The sequence below is a fragment of the Leptodactylus fuscus genome, chromosome 2 (genome assembly GCF_031893055.1).
Source record: "Leptodactylus fuscus isolate aLepFus1 chromosome 2, aLepFus1.hap2, whole genome shotgun sequence".
Classification (NCBI taxonomy): Eukaryota; Metazoa; Chordata; class Amphibia; order Anura; family Leptodactylidae; genus Leptodactylus; species Leptodactylus fuscus.
Window position 1 is genome coordinate 99,648,349 of NC_134266.1, and position 20,382 is coordinate 99,668,730.

At 44.3% G+C, this 20,382-nt stretch overlaps 1 protein-coding gene across 2 annotated transcripts; it reads left to right on the plus strand.

Annotated features, from left to right (window-relative positions):
• Nucleotides 1-16,758: 16,758 nt before the first annotated feature.
• TOMM6 (translocase of outer mitochondrial membrane 6) lies at nt 16,759-19,893 on the plus strand. 2 transcript variants are annotated; one of them, XM_075262695.1, is made up of 3 exons: nt 16,759-16,873; nt 16,979-17,090; nt 19,643-19,893. In XM_075262695.1, exons 1-2 carry the CDS (start codon nt 16,779-16,781, stop codon nt 17,073-17,075), a joined length of 192 nt encoding a protein of 63 aa, XP_075118796.1. In that variant the 5' UTR covers nt 16,759-16,778; the 3' UTR covers nt 17,076-17,090; nt 19,643-19,893. The 2 variants fall into 2 exon arrangements, with proteins under 2 accessions (XP_075118796.1, XP_075118797.1); XM_075262696.1 differs by having other exon boundaries at nt 19,653-19,893.
• The last annotated feature ends 489 nt before the right edge of the window (nt 19,894-20,382 follow it).

The window sequence follows — 20,382 nt, forward strand, 5'->3', positions numbered from 1 at the left end:
TCCCTTTGCTTCATAGCTCGATGATAGACCCCATTACCTTCTCGGATCACGCGATGATCCATGTTGAGCTGTCATCCCCCACCATGAGACCTCGGTCTCGGCAGTGGCGCCTTAATAAGTTACTCCTCCAAGATATCCCGACCTCTCTGGCGGTCTCTTCTGCTCTCGAATTTTACTTTCGTGAGAATGACACGGCCGACATCTCCCCTGTCACGCTCTGGGCGGCTCACAAGTGTGTCATAAGGGGGGTGCTGGTCCAACATGGATCTCGTCTGAAGAAGGAGAGATCGTGTGAACTGGCTGCCTTGATAGCTGATGTGGTCTCCCTGGAGCAGACTCATAAACGTTCGCACGTGGCGGATGTTCGCTCGGCCCTCCTCCTTGCCCGTCGGAAGTTGTGCGAGCGCCTGGATATCAGGACGAGGGGTCTTTTGGCTAGGGGCCATCGTCACTTTTATGAGTTCGGGAATAAGTGTAGTAGAACTTTGGCCCGTTCTCTTCGAGAATAGCGCTCCCGTAATTTTGTCCCTCTTATTGCTGGGTCCTCGGGTGCGCGTCTTACGGATCCGAATTGTATTGCAGAGGAGTTCGCCGGTTTTTACCACCACTTGTATAATCTCTCACCCTCCTCTGCGTCCCCTTCAGACTCCCCGCTCCTTCCGGGGATTCAGCAATACCTTAGGGAATCGGGTCTACCCCACCTATCAGCTGAGGCCTTGTCCTCGTTGGAAGCTCTCATTACCGTTGAGGAAGTTGCACAGGCACTTAAGTCTATGCAGCCTAGTAAAGCCCCTGGCCCCTATGGCCTTCCCACCTCTTACTATAAAAAGTTTGCATCCCTGCTCCTGGGCCCCCTGACGCGTGCCATTAACTCCGTTTCCGAGGGTTCCCCCCTCCCCCATGACATGACCAGAGCCCACATTGCTGTTATACATAAAGAGGGTAAGGACCCCTTGTTATGTTCTAGTTATAGACCTATCTCTCTTCTCAATGTGGATCTGAAGATATTCTCCAAGGTCCTGGCCACCCGTTTGGCTCCCCTTCTTCTTGACTTGGTGGACTCTGATCAGGTTGGCTTTATCCCTTCATGAGAGGCTAGAGATAATACCGTGAAGGTCATTAATGCTGTTCATTTTGCTCGCTCTCGTGACCTCCCGCTCTACCTTCTCTCCACGGATGCGGAGAAGGCATTCGACCAGGTAGGTTGGCCTTTTCTCTTCGAGATCCTGGCCCACATTGGTCTTGGCCCGGTTATGCGGTCGTGGATCTCCTCCTTGTTCTCCAGCCCCTCGGCGTCCATCAGGGTCAATGGGATTCTGTCCTCCCCTTTTCCGATAAGTAATGGCACGCGGCAGGGTTGTCCCCTTTCTCCCCTAATTTTTGTTCTCACCTTGGAACCCCTCCTTAGGAAACTTAGGGCCAACACTGCCTTTCTGGGTCTCGAGATGGGGGGTAGGCACCTTAAGATAGCGGCTTACGCGGACGACCTTTTGTTTTTTCTGCGTGACCCGACTACCTCTCTCCCCGCCCTGATGTCAGAGTTAGGCGAGTTTCATCGCCTTACCAACTTTAAAGTTAATTACCAGAAGTCGGAGGCGCTCGACGTCTCCCTGCCACCGGGGCTTGGGTCCTCCCTCGCTCTTGCCTTTCCCTTTCGGTGGTCCCGATCGGCTATTAAATATCTGGGGGTTTGGATCCCGGGTGACCTTGACGACCTCTTCGCTATCAATTACCAGCCTCTGCTCAGGACCGTTCGCCTAGATTTGAAAAAGTAGTCTAGGGGTACCTACACCTGGTTTGGCCGTTGTGCCAGCTACAAAATGAATGTGATGCCTAGATTCCTCTACCTACTACAAACCCTGCCGATCCGTATTTCTCCTAGTTTTTTCCGGTTGCTCTATTCTGACCTTGTCCGCTTTGTTTGGCAGGGTAAGCGTGCCAGGCTGGCGCGTTCTACCTTGACTCTCCCGAAACAGTGGGGTGGCTTGGGTCTTCCCGATCCTCGCCGCTATTATGAGGCTGCCCTTCTGCAACGGGTGATAGATTGGTGCCGCCACTCCCCCTTCAAACTGTGGGTCTCCCTGGAGGGCTCCTTTTCGAGTCTTCCGCTCCACCTGCCCACCTGGTTGGATTTGGTTATCTCCTCCCTTCTTAACTCCCATCCCACGATTGGGCCTATCCTTAAGGTGTGCAGGTCCCTCCTTCGAAAAAACTGCCTCTCCCGTTCTCCGTCCCCTCTCTTTCCTATCCAAGGTAATCCGGCTAGGCTCTCTAGGGGCCAGTTCCGTGCTTGGCTAGATGCGGGTTTACAGAGGGTCCTCCACTTCCGCTTCGACGGCTCGTGGCGCTCTCTTGGGAATTGCAGCTAGACATGGACCTTCCTCCTCTTGGTCCCTGGAGAGGGTTACAGCTTTCCCACTTTCTTTCCTCCTTCCCTGACCCAGGTGATTTTGACAGGCCCCTTACGGGCTTTGAGAAGGCCTGTACTGGCTCTGGCCTCCTGCGTCACTCCTTGTCGGAGTTTTACACGGCGTTGGTTTCCCCTTCTCCGGACCACAGATCCTCCTTTTTATCCAGATGGGAGGCTGATCTCAATCTATCCTTCTCGGATGCGGACTGCTCTAGGATCTTGGAACTTGCCCATAAAAGCTCTGTCACCTGTAAGTTCCAGGAGGCGGGTTATAAGATCCTAACTAGATGGTACCATATCCCTTCTCTATTGCACAAGTTCTTTCCTTCGGCCTCCCCTCTCTGCTGGCGCTGTGGTTCGGAGGAGGAGGACCCTCCTACATGTGTTCTGGTCATGTTCGGCTCTGAGGGAATTTTGGAATGGAGTCCACCGTTTGACGTCCCAAATCTTTCAAACTACTCTTCCTAATACACCAGCTTGTTTTCTGCTTCACCTTTCTGGTATCCCCCACCGGGCCTATCGTAAATCCGCAATTCGACACATGATTAACGGGGCTAGGGCCTGTATCCCGGCTATGTGGAAGTCCCCCAACCCTCCGTCTCTTCGCCATTGGCTCCGCAAGGTGGAGGACATCCAATCCATGGAGGACCTTACGGCGTCTCTTCATGACACCCATGAGGCTTTCTTGAGGGCCTGGACCCCCTGGATTCTTTTTCAGGGGTCCCAGTCATACAGGGATATCATGGGCTAAGCTGGGGTTCTGGCTAGTGGTTGGGTTCTGGGGCCCCCCTCTTCTTTTCTTTTTCCTCCCATCTTCCCGCTTGTCTCTTCTCACTCTCCCCCCCCTTCTTTCTTTTTCCTACTTTCCCTCCTTTTTGTCCCCTCTTGATCCTTCCTCTACTCCCCTTTTTCCCCTGACTCTATATGGTGGTGCCGACACCTCTCACGGGTTTTTTTTTGTAGAGAGGTCCTGCCACCTTGTTCTGTATCTGGTTTTGCTATTCGCATGCTTATTGTTCTGAATTGTTTTCCCTTCTGTTTATTTGTGTGTTCATAAATAATAAAAAAAAAGTGCAAAAAAAAAATAAAGATTTTAAAAAAATAAAAGTTCTTATTCCCTCCTTTCCCTAGAATACATACAAAAGTAGAAAATGACTGTGAAACATATACACATTAGGTATCCCTGTGTCTGAAACTGCCCGGTCTACTGAATATAGGGTATCTGCAGTGCTCCTATTCCGTCGGGAAGGGGTTAATAGGAGCACTGCATATACCCTATATTCAGCCAGACTGAATTCCAAGTGGGGGAAGAAAAAACAGTCCTCAAGCTCAGGGAAGGGGCAGACAGACAACCAAAACACCCCCTCCCCTTTCCCAGCACCCAGCAACTACTGAACCCAAGAACTCAGACCATTTTAATTTTTGAAACTTTCCAGTAGTTGCTGCATTCCCCCCCCCCCCTCGGCTTATACTCGAGTCAATAAGTTTTCCCAGTTTTTTGTGGTAAAATTAGGGGCCTCGGCTTATATTTGGGTCGGCTTATGCTCGAGTATATACGGTAGTTCTTAAATCTTGACATGATATGAAAGCTGAGACTCTCAGATATTTTTCTAGGTGGTATAAAGCCAAAGAAACAGATATTTGAAGGGACCATGCCCCACTATAACTGTGTATGGATTTACCCTAACAATAGCTCTGCTATAGGGTTTTACAGTATGTTTTAAAATAAAAAGGAATTTGGATAAGGTAATAAAATATATTACAAAAAACAATCTCTGACACAATAGTGACAAAAAAAAAAAAATTGGAGTTACACTTAAAGGCAGACCTGGGCAATTTATGGCCCGCGGGCGATATCTGGCCCTCTGACTGATTCAGTCCAGCCCTCATAGCTTGACTAGGGAGGCGTGTCTTAGTGCCGGCAGGACAGTGCAAGAAGATGGAGACATCTGTGGTGTGTGCCATAAGGTACTGAGAGGGAAGGGTAATGTGAGATGCAGGGTAGAGAGTGTGTGTGTGTCTGTCTCTCAGTAACCTAGGGGCAGAGATGGAAGGGGAATGTTATACTGGGGCAGAGATGAAGAGGGAACATGAAACTAGGGGCAGATGAAGGGAGGGACATGAAACTGGGGGTAGATGAAGGGGGCAATTAAACTGGGGACAACTGGAGGGGGCATTACACTGTGGATGTAGCTATAGGGGGATCTGTCTGCCTCTAGTTGCCCCCAGTTTAATGTCCCACTTTATCTGCCATTACTTTATTGTTTCCCTCCAACTACCCCCACTGCTAACGTCCCCCTCCAGCTGCTCCAGTTTCATGTCCCCTCTAATTTCCCACAGTTTAAACTGGGGCACTAGGAGAGGGACTTAGTACTGTGGGGCAGTTGGAAGGGAACATTATAGTGTGGGGACATTATAATGTATGGGTGACTGTAGGAGGATTAAACTTTATGGGGGCACATGGAAAGATGATTGAGAATGGGCGGAGTCAATGTAGAAGTGGGTGGAGCTAAATTTGTTGTGGCACGCTTAGCCCTCTAGAATAGTTTCAAGCCACATGGGAAAATTAATTGCCCACCCCTGTTTTAAGGGGTATAGTGAGCATTTGGACTACACTGATGTAGATCTCAGATGTAGCAGAGCCAAGTATACGGTAAAGCAGGAACGAAGCAGAAGAGTAGATAGACAAGTCAATGTACAGTAATGAAGATGTAGCAGAGTCCAGTATACGGCACAGCAGGGAGAAAACAGAAGAGTAGATAGTATCTATCTACTCGCGCACTTCAGCCATGGCTTACTATATGGCAAGTGCCTCATCATCCTCACAAAGTGATTAAAAAACAACGTTTCATGGCCATTTAAGTGTTCCCTTGCTCTTTCTATAAATTCTAAGAACTTGTATGTATCTTTTGGTATCTTTGTATAGCTTTTGAAAACTATCTTAGAAAAAAAATATCCCATTAGGATCGGACTTGGGATCAAGATCAGGTTCGAATAGAAAATGATCGGAAATCGGATTTCAAAATCGATCCTGAAATCTCAAGATTGGCTCAACCCTAGTTATGTAATGTCATGATGCTTGTGTCTATGCAAGCACAGGTCTCAGCAGTCCCTGATGTCACTCTGAAGGGCTGAAGAAAACAGGGAGCCACGCCAGAGCTTGGGAGAGGTGAGTAATGTTTTTTTTTTATGTTTTATCACCTCCCCTGGACCTCTGCTCATTATACTCTGGGATGAAATGGTCAGTCAGAACAAAACTGAAGTTAGAACCTTGAAAATATTGTAATAACCAAACCGAAATAACTGGTGTGAACAAAATCAAATTGGTTATCCTGGTTGATGTTTGAGTTCAGATATTTATTCAATTAATCGCTTAGCCCTACCTTTAACCACATGAGGACCGCCGTACGTAAATTTACGGCCTCATGTGCTGGTACCTAAAGACCGGACTATTGCCGAAATACGTCCGGCCTTTAGGTACCTTTCTGGCGGGGGGAGGGGTGCGGGGGGGACAGGGGTTAGGTGTTACTAACACCTAACCCCTTCCTCCATAACGTCCAGTCGGAACTCAGTCCGACTGGACGTGTTAACCCTTTCGATCGCGCCGTGAAACATCACGGCGCGATCGAAAGGGATCCGCCGATAATTTAAAGTGATCGGCACCCCCCGCGGCGAGATCGAGGGGTGCCGATGTCAGTAACAGGTAGTCTGGGGTCTGGCCAGTGACCCCAGACTACCGGAGCCCCCACATACCTGGTGATCCTGCCAGGCGGTGGAGGAAGTGAGCGATGTGTCTCACTTCCTCTGCAGCTTACAGGACACGAGCAGGCTCATGTCCTGCTCGTGTCCTGTCTGCTACTGTGTAGAATCAGTTGATGCTTTCATCAAAGCATCAACTGATTCAAGTGTCCTAAAGGGACACATGAAAAAGTAAAAAAAAAGTTAAAAAAAAAATAATAAAGTGTATGAAAAAAGTAATAAAGTTCTAAAGTCCAAAAATCCCTTTTTTTCTATACAAAATGAATTATATAAAAAAAAGCACTAAAAATTAAAAAAAGCAATGCATATTTGGTATCGCCGCGTCCGTAACAACCTGTACAATAAAACTGAAATAATATTTAATGTACACGGTGAACGTCGGAAAAAAAAAACGGAAAAAACTCGCCGGAAATAATGATTTTTTGCCATCTCATCCTACAAAATATGCTATAAAAAGTGATCAAAAAGTCATATTCACCCCACAACAGTGCCAATAAAAAGCGCACATTTTCCCGCAAAAAATAAGCCCTCAACCAACACTGTCAACCGAAAAATAAAAATGTTACGTCTCAGAAGATGGCGATGCAAAAAACATTGATTTATGTCCCCATATGTGTTTTTGTTCTGCAGACTTAGTATCGCATAAAAAAATAACATAAATGAGGTATCGCCGTAACCGTACCGACCCGCAGAATAAAGGACACATGTTACTTATGCTGTACGCTGCATGGCGAAAAATTTAAAATGTAAAACTCAATGCAGGATTGATTTTTTTTTTTTTTAATCCAGCAAGAAAGAGTTAATAAAATGTAATCAGTAAGTTGTAGGCACCCAAAGATGGTGTCATTACAAAATGCATCTCATCCTGCAAACAACAAGCCCTTATATGGCCACGTCACCAGAAAAATAAAGAAAATATAGCATCTAGCAATGTCAAGGCAAAACCCCCCAAAAATCGCCAAATTATTAGAACACAACTGGCTGCGGCAGATAGGGAATATATAAGCTGTGCGAGCGAATATCAGGGGACACCCCAGATTTACAGCTTATGAGCGAAAAAACACCAGAAGTGACCCCCAAAGTGACCCCCAGAGTGACTCCCCCAATCATAGGAGCTACTGGGACATAGTAGGGAATTTGGTGTCTGCAATGTTCTCCGCACAGCTTATACATTCCCTCTTCGCCATCCGCTGTGCAGTCACGTCTGGGATACTAATACTCACTACACCCCCTGAGAAATTCTTTGAGGGGTGCAGTTTTCAAAATGGGGTCACTCCTTTGGGGAATCCACTTTTCTGGTACCTTACAGGCTCTACAAACATGACATGGCGTCCAGATACCAAACATCAAAATCTGTACTCCAAAAGCCGCATCGCGCTCCATCGCTTCTGCGCCCTGCTGTGTGCCCAAACTGCAGTTTATGACACATGTATGACACTGGTGTACCCAGGATAACGGACGTAATGTCATATGTGGGTATAAACTGATATTAGGGCACAGCTGGACGCAAAAGGGAAGAAGGGTTATTGGGTTTTTGGAGCACAGACGGTTTGGTTTTTGGATGCCATGACACTTTTGTAGATCTGAAACGCCAGTAAAGTGGAATCCCCTGATATGTGACCTTATTTTGGAAACTACACCCCTGAAGGATTTCTCCAGGGGTACAGAGAGCATTTTTAACCCCCAAGTGTTGCTATAACTTATTATCCATAAATGAATACGAAGCTGATTGTGAGAGGTGAAAATGACAATTTTTCCAGGAATACGTCATTTCAGTGCGTAATATGTTGTGCCCGCCTTGTATCAGAGATGAACGCTCTAAAAGCTGTTGTGCCCGGGATACCCGCTTACCAGTTTTTGGAGTGTCTCTGCTGACATAAGTTGGGCACAACATATCGGGCACTAAAATGGCGAATCTCTGGAAATTTTTCATTTTTAACTTCTCATTATCAGCTGTGATTTCATTTCTGGAAACTAAATAAATGCAACACTCAAGGGTTAAAAACGCTCGTTACAACACTTCATAAATCCCATCAGTGGGCTAGTGTCCAAAATGGGGTGACATGTCTGCGGATTCCACTTTATTGGCAATTCAGGGGCTTTGCAAAAGTGGCATGGTGTCCTAAAACCAAACTGTGCTCCAAAAACCAAAATAGCGCTCCTTCCCTTCTGTGCCCGGCTGTGCCCAAACAGCCATTTATACCCACATATGGCATTAAGTCCGTTATCCGGGGTACACCAGTGTCATACATGTGGGCATACACCGCTATTTGGGTACACAGCAGGGCGCAGATGTGAAGGAGCGATATGTGCTTTTGGAGTGCAGATTTAGATTCTTTGTTTTTGGACACCACGTCACATTTGCAGAGGCCCTAAAATTGTCCCTACAAAATGGGGTCACTTCTTGGTGAATTCCAGTTTACTGTCACCTGTGTAGTTTCTAAAATGGGGTCACAATGGGGGGTTTCCATTGTATTGATACTTTAGGGGCTCAGCTAATGCGACATGACACCTGAGAACTATTCCAGCCACTTCTGCTTTCTAAAAGCCAAATAGCGCTCTTTCCATTCTGAGCCCCACCGTATACCCATACAGCAGATTATGGCCACATATGGGGTATTGCCGTGTTAAGAAGAAATTGTGTAACAAACTCTGGGGGGCTTTTAATTCTTCAGCTACTTGCAAAATTAAAAATATGGCGCTAAATGGACGATTAATTGGAAAAAAAAAGTAATTTTTCATTTTTACGTCCCATTGTTAATAAAATCTGTGAATCAGCTGTGAGGCCAAAATGCTCACCAAACCCCTAGATAAATTCTATGAGGGGTGTAGTTTCCAAAATGGGGTCACTTTTAGGGGGTTTCCACTTTATTGGTACACTAGGGGCTCTGCAAATTCGACATGGCACCTGAAAAATATTCCAGCAAAATCTGCCCTTCAAAAGCCAAATAGCGCTCTTTCCATTCTGAGCCCCACCATGTTCCCATACAGTAGATTATGACCACATATGGGGCATTTCTGTGTTCAGGAGAAATTGTGTAACGAACTTTAGGGAGCTTTTTTTCCTTTATCCTCTTGTGAAAATGAAAAATTTGGGGCTAAATTGACAGTTTGTTGGAAAAAAAGTAAATTTTCATTTTCATGTCCCAATGTTAATAAAATCTGTGAAACAGCTGTAGGGTCAAAATGCTCACTCTACCCTTTGATATGTTTTGTGGGGGGTGTAGTTTCCAAAATGGGGTCACTTTTAGGGGGTTTCCACTGTATTGGTTCTCTAGGGGCTCTGCAAATCAGACATGGCACCTAAAATTATTCCAGCAAAATCTGCCATCCAAAAGCCAAATAGCGCTCCTTCCATTCTGAGCCCCGCCATGTTCCCATACAGCAGAATATGGCCACATATGGGGTATTGCCGTGTTCAGGATAAATTGTTTAACAAACTTTGGGGGGCTTTTACTCCTTTAACCCCTTGTGAAAATGAAAACTTTGGGGATAAAGTGACATTTTAGTAATTTTTCTTTTACACATTCCAATGTTAGTAAAATCTGTGGAACAACTGTAGGGTCAAAATGCTGACTATACCCCTTGATGAATTCTGTGAGGGGTGTAGATTCTAAAATGGGGTCACTTTTGGGGGGTTTCCATTGTTTTGGTACGCTAAGGGCTCTGCAAATGTGACATGGTGCCTGAAAATTATTCCAGCAAAATATGCTGTTCAAACACCCAGTGTCACTCCTTCCCTTTCGTGCACTGCCGTGTGCCCAAAAATCAGTTTACACCCACATGTGGGGTATTTCTGTGCACGGGAGAAATTGTATAACAAAATGTGAGATGCATTTTCTCCTTTAACCCTTTGTGAATGTGTTAATTTTAGGTCTAAATGAATGTATTAGTGAAAAAAAATGAAATGTCTAAATTTGACCTCCATATTATTTTTATTCTTATGAAATGCTTAAAGGGTTAACAAACATCCCAAATGCTGTTTTGAATAATTTGAGGGGTGTAGTTTTGAAAATGGGGTGATTTATGGGGGTTTCTATTATATAGGCCTTTATAATTCCTTTCAGAACTGAAGTGTTCCCTAAAAAATTAGTTTGAGGAATTTTCTTGTAAATCTGGAAAATCGCTGTTACACTTGTAAGCCTTGTAACGTCCAAAATGAATTAAAAGACGATCAAAAGATGATGCCGATATAAAGCAGAGATATGGGAGATAATATTTATTCATGTATTTGGATGGTATGACTATCTGCCTGAAAAGCAGAGAATTTCACATTTTGAAAATTGCAATTTTTTCCAAATTTCCATCAAATTTGCTAGTTTTTTTATAAATAAATACAAAAATATTGATTAGTGTTTACCACTAACGTGAAGTATAATGTGTTACGAAAAAACAATTTCAAAATCACTTGTGTAAGTTAAAGCGTCTCAAAGTTATTGCCATTTAAAGTGACACATGTCAGTTTTGAAAAAAGAGGCCCGGTCCTTAATGTACTTCTGGGCCTGGTCCTTAACCGGTTAAATATGGTGACCACTCAAGAGCTCAGCAGCCACCATAGCCACCCTGCCTCTTCTCTAATATACAGTAAAGACAGTAGCAATGTCCATGATCAATGAGTAAGAGATCAGAGTTATCCCGAAAGCTTGTAATCTGTCATCATTATTAGCCATGTTAGCCATTAAAAAAGGTATCAACTACTGAAGACTCAAGTTTTTAGTTTTTTATATTTCATACCCACTGGCCAACACGGTACAAAAACATACTTTTTCCTTATGCAATCTAATTGTGAGCATTAACTCCTTTGATGCCTCATTCAAACCTGACAGGCCTGTCTCCCCAGAGGGATCTAAAAATAAAAGTAAAAAATTAAAAATATTAAAAATTTAAATCGCTCCCTCTTCTGATATCCTATTTTGTTTGTTCCTCAATCACGCAAAACCCGCTCCACCGATTTGGCTGAAATTTTCCACAAACATAGTTACTACACTGGATTGCGCAATAGGCTACTTTTCCTCACAATAGCACACATACGTTTTTCCCAGGACCCCCACAAAACCCAAACTCACATCACCATCTCTGCAATCTCACACACTTTGGACCATAGCAAGCCACAAAATTCATATTACCCTCTACAGCAGAGGTCGGCAACCCCTGGCACATGTGCCAAGAGTGGCACTCCTGCCATATTTCACTGGCACGCCAGCAGCACAGGACCTGCATGAGTTACATGAAGTCGGAGCGTCCCTTCAGTGCTCTGCTAGAGCTGAGGCATAAGGACACTCCCCTTCTCTCACTGCCCTCCAATGAGAGGGGTGCAGGAAACCCAGGGGGTGGAGCTTAATCGCTCAGGTCTCTGCCTGCTACAGTGATAGCTCCTGCCGTCTGCACCCTGCAAAGGTTCCCCGAGGAGGAGAGGAAGCTGCTAGCAAAGTGAAAGTGAAAAACACACAGGTACCTCCTTTAGTTCCTATTCTCATTAATGTCAGGCATTTGGGGTTATTAGTTTAGTGTTAGTAACGCCATGTGCCTCACATTAATAGGAATAAACCCCATCATGTCCCTCATATTAACCCCTGTGTGCCTCATATAAAGGTTACTAATATGTGAGACATGGAGGTAATAATAAAAGACCTCAATAATGAAGATACTTAATTATTACCTCCAAGTCTCTCACATATCAGTAACTCTTACACAAGGGTTAATGTGAGGAACATGATGAGGTTAATTGCTATTAATAAGAGTCACATGGACTTACTAAGCTGTAATGCACATGACCAGACTTTTATCTACAATTGTGGATAAAACTATGGTCCTGTACATTTCAATGGGCCCATACACATAGATCCTATTTTTGCGGCTGTGTGTCCGGGACAAATTGAGCTGTAAAATATACAGCAGGTCCTATATATGTCCTATACCTTCCCTACACCTGTCCGTATTTGCAGCCCTGTCAATTTATTTTTAATCTATAGGCCAGTGAAAACCATATCCGTGCCATTTGTGTGCAGGAGGCCTAAGGCTGAGGCACCACGTTGCGTTTTTGTTGCAAATTTTGCTGCGGTTTTATGAGCCAAAGTCAGGAATGAATTGAGTAGAAGAGAGAAGCATAAGAACTTCTTGTATATTCTCATTCCTTTTGTAGCCATTCATGGCTTTGGATCAAAAAAACACAGCAAAATCTGCAACAAAAAAAATGCGTTTTCACAACGTGGAGCCTTAGCCTTAGAGTGTTTCTTTTTGGGTAGTGACATCGTGTACTCAGGCGCTCCTAATGCCAAATCCAGTTCCTGGGCACCAGCACTGTCAGGGCCCGTGCACACGGAGTTAACGCGAGTGTATTTTAGCATTTTACACGTGTATAGAATACACATGTAAAAATAACACTCCCATTGACTACAATGAAATCTTTTACACGTGTAAAAAACGCGCGAAAAACTTTTATTGAAGTGTTATTTTTACACGTGTATTCCATTTTGGTGTAAGTGTGACACCTGTTAATTCCTGGATGTGGTTTAGCTGTTACTGCGCCACCAGGAATTAAATGTGTCTGAAATTAATCCAAATTTCACTTACAGAAAAGTGCAGGTACTGGAGACCAGGGATGTAGCATCCAGGTACATAGTGTGTCACCCCTGTACAGATGTTACCTCACTCTGCTACCAGTCACATATGTTATCACTAATTGTATCACTAATTGTGGGTTACATATGTGCTTACATCGCTTCTAATGGAAAAGTACAGGTGTATCAAGGCAAATAACAACACGTGACTGGGAGCACAGTATGGCTTAGTTCACACGTGGAGCATAATGGCAGATTTTGGCACCAAGAATGACGCAGGGAGCCGCGTCACTCTCGGGTCAAAACCCGCCTGCCACGACAGTCGGGGCTTCCCCTTCCAGAGTAGGCCAAATAAATAGACCTACTCCGGAGGTTGCTGCCGCCTGAAGAAAGGACAGCCCGCCCCGGCGGTCTCCATAGACGACCATTGTGAGGGGGCGGATTATGACGTGGATTATGCACCATAATCCGCCCCCTCTGTGCCCATGTTAACAAGCCCTATGACAGCACCTCTATGTTTGTTCTATATGACTTTAGTGTAGGTGTCATCAGCCTAAAAATTATTGTGCGGCACTTAAGTACCTCATCTTTGATTTTTTTAATTGAAATCGGCACGCCGAACAAAAAAGGTTGCCTACCCCTGCTCTACAGCCTAGCCCCTAACCCCACACAATCACATTTACATATACTTTACCACTTTCACCCTCGCCTTAACGATACTCCAGGAGGCTACCTCTTTAAGGCAGCCATGTTTGCCGACCCCCACTGCTCTGACGATCCGTGACACCACCCACCCAGCCACTCCACTCTGTTGCCAGGAGCATGCGCATCTTAGCCACCTACAGAACGTGTTTCTAGCACGCCACCATTTTGCGCCTCCACCGTAGGCCGCAGCACCCGAACTACTCTCTCCAGCCCGCCACACTCTCCGACGGCACTCTCACCTCACTGCTGTTTCGGCTTCACGATCCATCCACCTTCCCTAGGTTTCCACACCAACGACACTGGTAAGTTCCGATAGCATGTTTGCATTGGGACTACTTCTGGCCTGTATACTCCGATGTACCGTTTCAACACACCACGGACACATAACAGTCGATAATAATGTTACCAATCTGCCTTACTGCCCACCTTAGAATTACCCGGCGTCCCTTCACATAAACTAGAACTCAAGATTGGCGTCCCTGTTCTACTCATGCGTAATCTCGATGCACCCCGATTGTGTAATGGCACGAGGCTACGTGTCACACAACTAGGAACAAATATCATTGAAGCCACTATTCTTACAGGAGCAGGTACAGGTGACAGAGTGTTAACCCCACGCATTCCAATTAGCCCAAATAATTTCCCATTACAATTCAAACGACTACAATTTCCCCTTAAGTTGGCTTTTACAATGACCATTAATAAATCCCAAGGACAAACACTGAAAGTAGCAGGAATACATTTGGCCACACCATGGTTCTCACATGGACAACATTATGTTGCTTGCTCAAGAGTATCCTGTGCTCAAAACTTACATGTACTGGCGGAAAATAACAAATCATACAATGTTGTATATCCAAGTATATTCACTTGTAATACTTCTGTCCCAAAGACACTATGTACAGTTTCTCAGAACACCGTATAGCAGCTGAAATACAAATTACATTCAACACAAAAGTCTCATGTGTTCTCTGGATTACAGCAAAACCAAGATACAAAGTTACATTTCATATCCCATACCTTATACACACTACTAAAACCTTACCCGCGCCTGTATATACCCACTTCTACAATCACCGCAGACGAAGTCGCGGGTACCAGCTAGTCAGATATAAAAATGAATTATAAAAGTAAATAAATCACAATTTATCCCAGCAACAAAAATGGTTGGTCTACAAACTTAGGAAAAATATTTTCCCCATATAGTGTAAGCCTTAGGGAAGCCACATCAGAATAGGACCAAAATACACCTGCTGCAGCTTCCAACAGTCACGACTTCCTGCTCCTGAGTAGGCCCAAATGAATACACCTAGTACGGAGGGTGTTGCTGTGAGGCAGACACCGCAGCTGAATCAGCCACGGAATCCACCTGAAGAAAGGGCAGCTCACTTCTTTTTTTCCGCTAGCAGGAACAAACTGCTGGCGGAAGAAAGAACGCTAGCGGTCTGCATAAACCTCCATTGTGAGGGGGCGGATTTTGAGGAGGATTCAGCGCCAAAGTCTGCTCCCTCTTGCCCTGTGTGAACAAGCCCTTAGCAGGAGAAAAATAATCAGAAGAGTTGAACTGCCATTTTTTAGCCTCCAATAAAAATTTGACTAAAGAACGATCAAAACCTCAGATAACCCCCTAAATTAAATAAATAAAAAGTACATCTGGAACCACAAAAAAATACGCCTTATGCAGTCCTGTATACAGAAATCTAAAAAGATAGAAAATCTTGTCATATTCTGATTTTGTTTTTCAAAGTTCTGGATTGCATTTTCTAAGGCCCCATTCACACGAGGCACGTGATGGCGTATTTTGGTTCAGATTTTGACGCAGGAAGGCATGTCAGAATAGGACCAAAATGCGCTTGCTGCAACTGTTGGAAGTTGCAGCTTCCCGTTCCGGAGTAGGTGCAAATGAATGGGCCTAGTCCGAAGGGTGCTGCCATGAGCCGGACGCCGTGGCTGGATCGGCCTCGGAATCAGCATGAAGAAAGGGCAGCTCGCTTCTTTTTTCCGTGAGCAAACCGCACACGGAAAAAAGTAGACTGCATAGACTGCTATTGTGAGGGGGTGGATTTTGAGGAGGATTCAGCGCCAAAATCCGCCCCCTCTTGCCCCGTGTGAACAGGGCCTAAAAGTGTTAAAACACACCCAAGACAACATAAATTTGGTACCACCATAATTCTACCCTCAGTGAGCGGAGTAAAAGCGAAGACCATAAGAAAGTTGCACAAACATTTTCAGTAATTTCACTTTATTCCGAATTATTTTCCAGCTTCCCAGTCCATTGTACAGAAGAACAGTTTGTCCCGCAAAATTTAAAGGGATTTTACTATTAGAATCTTGTTTTAAGCTAAACCCATGTCGGAATAGCCTTAAAGGGATACTATCATTTAAACACTTTTTTTTCTAGCTGACACGTTGGAATAGCCTTAAGAAAGGCTATTTGTCTCCTATCTTTATCAGTCGCCTCTGGCCTGCCGTTCGGCAGAAATGCCGGTAGTTACTGGTATGCAAATGAGTTCTTTCGCAGCACTGGGGGCGGGCCCCAGCGCTCAGACAGCACTGGGGGCGTCCCCAATGCTGCCAGAGAACTCTCTCCAGTGATGCCTCCATCTTCAACAGCAATCGCGTCTTCTTCCGGCTGGGGTCACACTCCGCTCTTGCACGAATGCGCAGTACGCTCCTGTAGTTCTCCGTAGTGGGGATGCCCTCATTGCTGTGAGAGAATTCATTTGCATATCGGTAAAAACCGGTATTTCTATGGAACAGCGGGCCAGAGGTGACTGAGCAAGGTAGGAGACGAATAGCCTTTCTTAAGGCTATTCCAACGTGGTAAATAGAAAAAATGTTGTTTTAGTGGTAGAATCTCTTTAAGGCTATTCTTTACAACGGGATTCTAATGATAGAATCCCTTAAAGCCCTCATATGGCTCTGTGAACGGAAAAGTAAAAAAAAAAGTTATGGCTTTAGGAAAATAGGGAGTGAAAAATGAAAACTAAAAAATGGCTGAATAATTAGTTGTAGTAGATTCCTATTGAGATGTCATAAATGTGGCTTTGGATCTGACTAGACTGTGTTCCAGGATTCGCCACTGCAGCCTGTACTATAATGAGCGGACTAGCATGGAGACTCTGAGGCAATTCCTACAAGCTTTCACTGTGTGGATTGGAGCTGCCCCGGCACGTCCTCCCCCAGCCCACTTTATCTGCTTATTTCACTAGGGAATTGTTTAGCCTGGATCTCGCCATAACCAACAGGATAAAGGAAGCCATAGAGTAGACTTGACCTCTAGATTTAGCGGGATCACCGGAAGCTGGCACGGCATGGACCCGGAAGTAGTTACAGATCAGGTCATGATGGCGCCGGGTAGTGTGGAGAAGAGCACAGGCGGCCAAGGATGGATGCGCGGCGCGTATCGCTTTATAACAGACAGGAATGACTTTCGGAGGTGACAATCGTTCATGTCTCTGTGTTGTGTCGCGGCCGGGCTTGCTCATGTGTCTGGGCTGTTTCTGGTCATGGCCGAGTTTGCTCACTTGTCTCGTCCTTACAGGAATCTCTTCGTGAATTTCGGGCTGTTTGTGGCTGGAGTCTGGGCCGCTCGGAACATGTTTGACATTGACTTGATGGCGCCGCAGCCCGGCATATGATGGGTGTTACTGCTGGTGAGTATTTGTCACCTCGCTAGTCCATAGTAGGGGCCACATGACATGTCACTTGTAGGGATCTGTGAATCGCAACATCAGGTCACCCTCTGAAAGGTCACACTTTCTTAGCTAGACACTTTGTCATATCTTTCTTAGATATGGAATAGATTTCAGTCCTTTAGTTTGCTAAATCGCCCAGCACCACCTATGAGGCGTCAGAAGGCTCCTGCAGTCCGATCATACAGGAGCCACACCAGAGACGGGCTGCACGTGAACAAATGCTATACTGAAGAGTTGCCAAGAGGGGGCAGAAACACCAAACTGGATATGAGATTCTGGGTTTAAAAAAAATCAAAAAAAAAAAATCATCAAACTTATTAAAGGTTGCCTGAGCAAAAAAATAAATATTTTTAAAATATGGGGTGGGGGGGTGATAAAGAAGTTACCTGTCTGCATTGGGAGGCACAAGGGAAAGGTGAGTTTAATTTTTTTTTTTTACTTGTTTTTACCTCAAACTGAGCCTAGGATTCGCTAGAATCCCATTCACTTTTCTCTGTTTGTAAAACCCCGTGTTTTTTTTTCTGTGTTTCCGCGCAAGCAAATCGTGACATTTACGCCACGTCGGGCCCCGGCCTTAGACTAGAATGTTAAAAATGTATTCTCCTATAAAATCCTATTTATTTCTTGAAAGTAAACAACTTGAGGACTGCATATGTCTCAGTGGATTATCAGTAACCATAGCCACAATCATGTAACTTTGTTCACAATCTTGGGTGTAAATGTTGGCACCCCTGAGTTTTTTTCCAGAAATTGAAGTCTCTCTTAGAAAATTATTACAATTACATGTTTTGTTATATACATGTTTATTTCCTTTGTGTGTACTGGAACAAAACAGAGAAGAAAGCCAAATATTATATAAAAAGTAGCAAAAGATAGAAAAAAAAAAAGCGCAGGGCACTCACCAAGCAACGGGTTCTTTAAAAGCAGAAGACTTTATTTCATCTTTTTAAAAACATCCAGTGCATAGGGATAGAGGAGATGGTATAACAAACAGATCAAGCGGCGATCGTTTCATGTAGTAAGCATTTCATCAGGCTTGCAGCGATGCTGAGCTGTGAGGATCGCCCCCCAGTACTAGTCTATGGACGAATACTGTCCTAAGGGGGGTGTTCCTCACAGTTTTGCGTCATAACATGGCGGTAAGGAACGCCCCCTCTGACAGTACAGATATATGGACTTCCTCAGCTACTAAAGTGCCACCATGTGAGGAAGTGTTCATTTGTGGGTAGCAGGGAAAGGTTTACAGGTAGTCTGTCAGCATAGAATTGAAATATGTAAGCTAAGCACAGCACCTTGTAGGGCTGTTTTTTTTTATTCAGGCCGGCTGTTCCACTTTTGTAAAAAATCGTCCTTTTATCCCTATGCAAATGAGCAGAAAAGGGCTTTTGGGGCGTTGCTTTCCATCAGCAGTTTGGGTGAATTTCCCTGTGGTGGTGTACTGAATTGTTTTATCACTGTCAGTTAGTGAGGTACAGCCATCTGGTGTCAGTGTGTGTACACTACTCCTGGCACTGTTACTGCTTGTACTAGTGGTACTACTGTTGCTATCTTTCATATTGTCAGTTACTTGAGGGGTTACATCCAAATCTGTAAAATAACATTTGCCATAGTAAATCATTAATATAGTGAAACGTAAGAATATTAACAGTTAAAGGGGTATTTCCATCGTGGCATTTATGTAACCTTTGCTACCCATGTCTGCCTTGAAAATGGAGCTTATATTTGCAGCTGCAGTGAAAAGAGAGGGCTGTGCATGTTTGGGTCTCTCCAATCACAGTAACAGGGCCCCATTTTCAATATAGTTGCAGAGCCAACCACTTGGACAGGCATCTTATTAGGTGTTTGTAGTTTATTTAGTGTATATATTCCACAAATTCCAAGATGGGGTATGTCTGTTTAAGGCCGGGGCCCCATGTGCTGTTAAAGCTGCGATTTGGCCGTGGCAGAAAAACAATGGTGTTTTTTACAGTTACTGTAAGGTGGATTGGATTCGCTACCTTATAAAAAAAAAAAAATACGCACAACAAACATGCTGCGATTCCCAAAACCATTGCGGTTTTGGAAATCGCAGAATATCAAAAATATCTCTGTAAACGTCATCGGTTTCCCTATACTCACTTTCTGTGAAAAACGCTGCAGGAAAAAACAAAATTTGTTGCTGCCTCTGTTTTTTTTTTTTTCCCCATTGCGTTTTTGCTGCGGCCCGCTATGTGGAGCTTTAGCCTAAATGTCTCCTGTTCTATGCTGTTTGCAGACATCTCATTTTCCTAGTCTCTTGACGTGGTCACCATTAATGATATTGAACACATCAACAAGTTTATTTTCCTGGCGTGGTCTCTGTAACTACCTGAGCAGGTGAAAGGTGCAGAGATCAGCGCGAGACTGCCACAAGTTTGCTATGAGGCTCCAGTTTGATGAGAATGTCTATAACCTATTTTTAGTTAAACAGTTGCTTTTGTTTCCCACTTTGCAGATTTCTGTGTGTCTCATGGAGTCTTTCTTTGTTGCAGTTTATTTCAGTCCCTTGCATCTGTACAGAAATCGGCAATTCCCCATGTCACCGTTTCAGGGTCTCCATTGTGCCGTAGAATGGACCAATCACATCGCTGATGACTTGGACTTGTTTGGGTTATTTATTGCTTTATAAAAGGATCACTGTGCTGGCAAAGATGAATAAAATAAGAGTTATTTGAGACATTTGTTTTGTAAATTTTAATGCAGAGCTTTGTCTTTACAAAAATAAAAAAAAATCTAAATAAAAGATGTCTACCTTTTATACTTGCCAGGAACATGGCCAGTTTACTTGGTGCCTCTAATAATAAGGCCAAGTTCACATTTCCAGTACTAGGCTGTTGTTCTCACTCATGTTAGAATTAGAGCAATGGACTTAAACGGCGCTGGAATGAATGATGGAGACGGGTCCTGATGCATTCAGGAAGACTTCCTCCATCTGAAAACTAAACATTGTGTAAAAATATTTTCACAGCACTCTGAAATGTCAATGGTTGGTCATGATCGGACATCTTAATGTAGGATATGAATCTGGGACTCAAAAAAATAAAGCTGAAATTGAACATTTGGCCAATTTTTATTGCAAAAATAGATTGCGAAGGTTCTGTCCACCATTAAGAATTTTATCATACATTGGATTGCTGCAGGGGAGAGAGGGAGGTAGATGAAAGATGGGATCTGCTGCTAGGAGAAGTGGGGCAAGGTCCTAGATATCTTATCTGAAAAGTAATCAAACTTG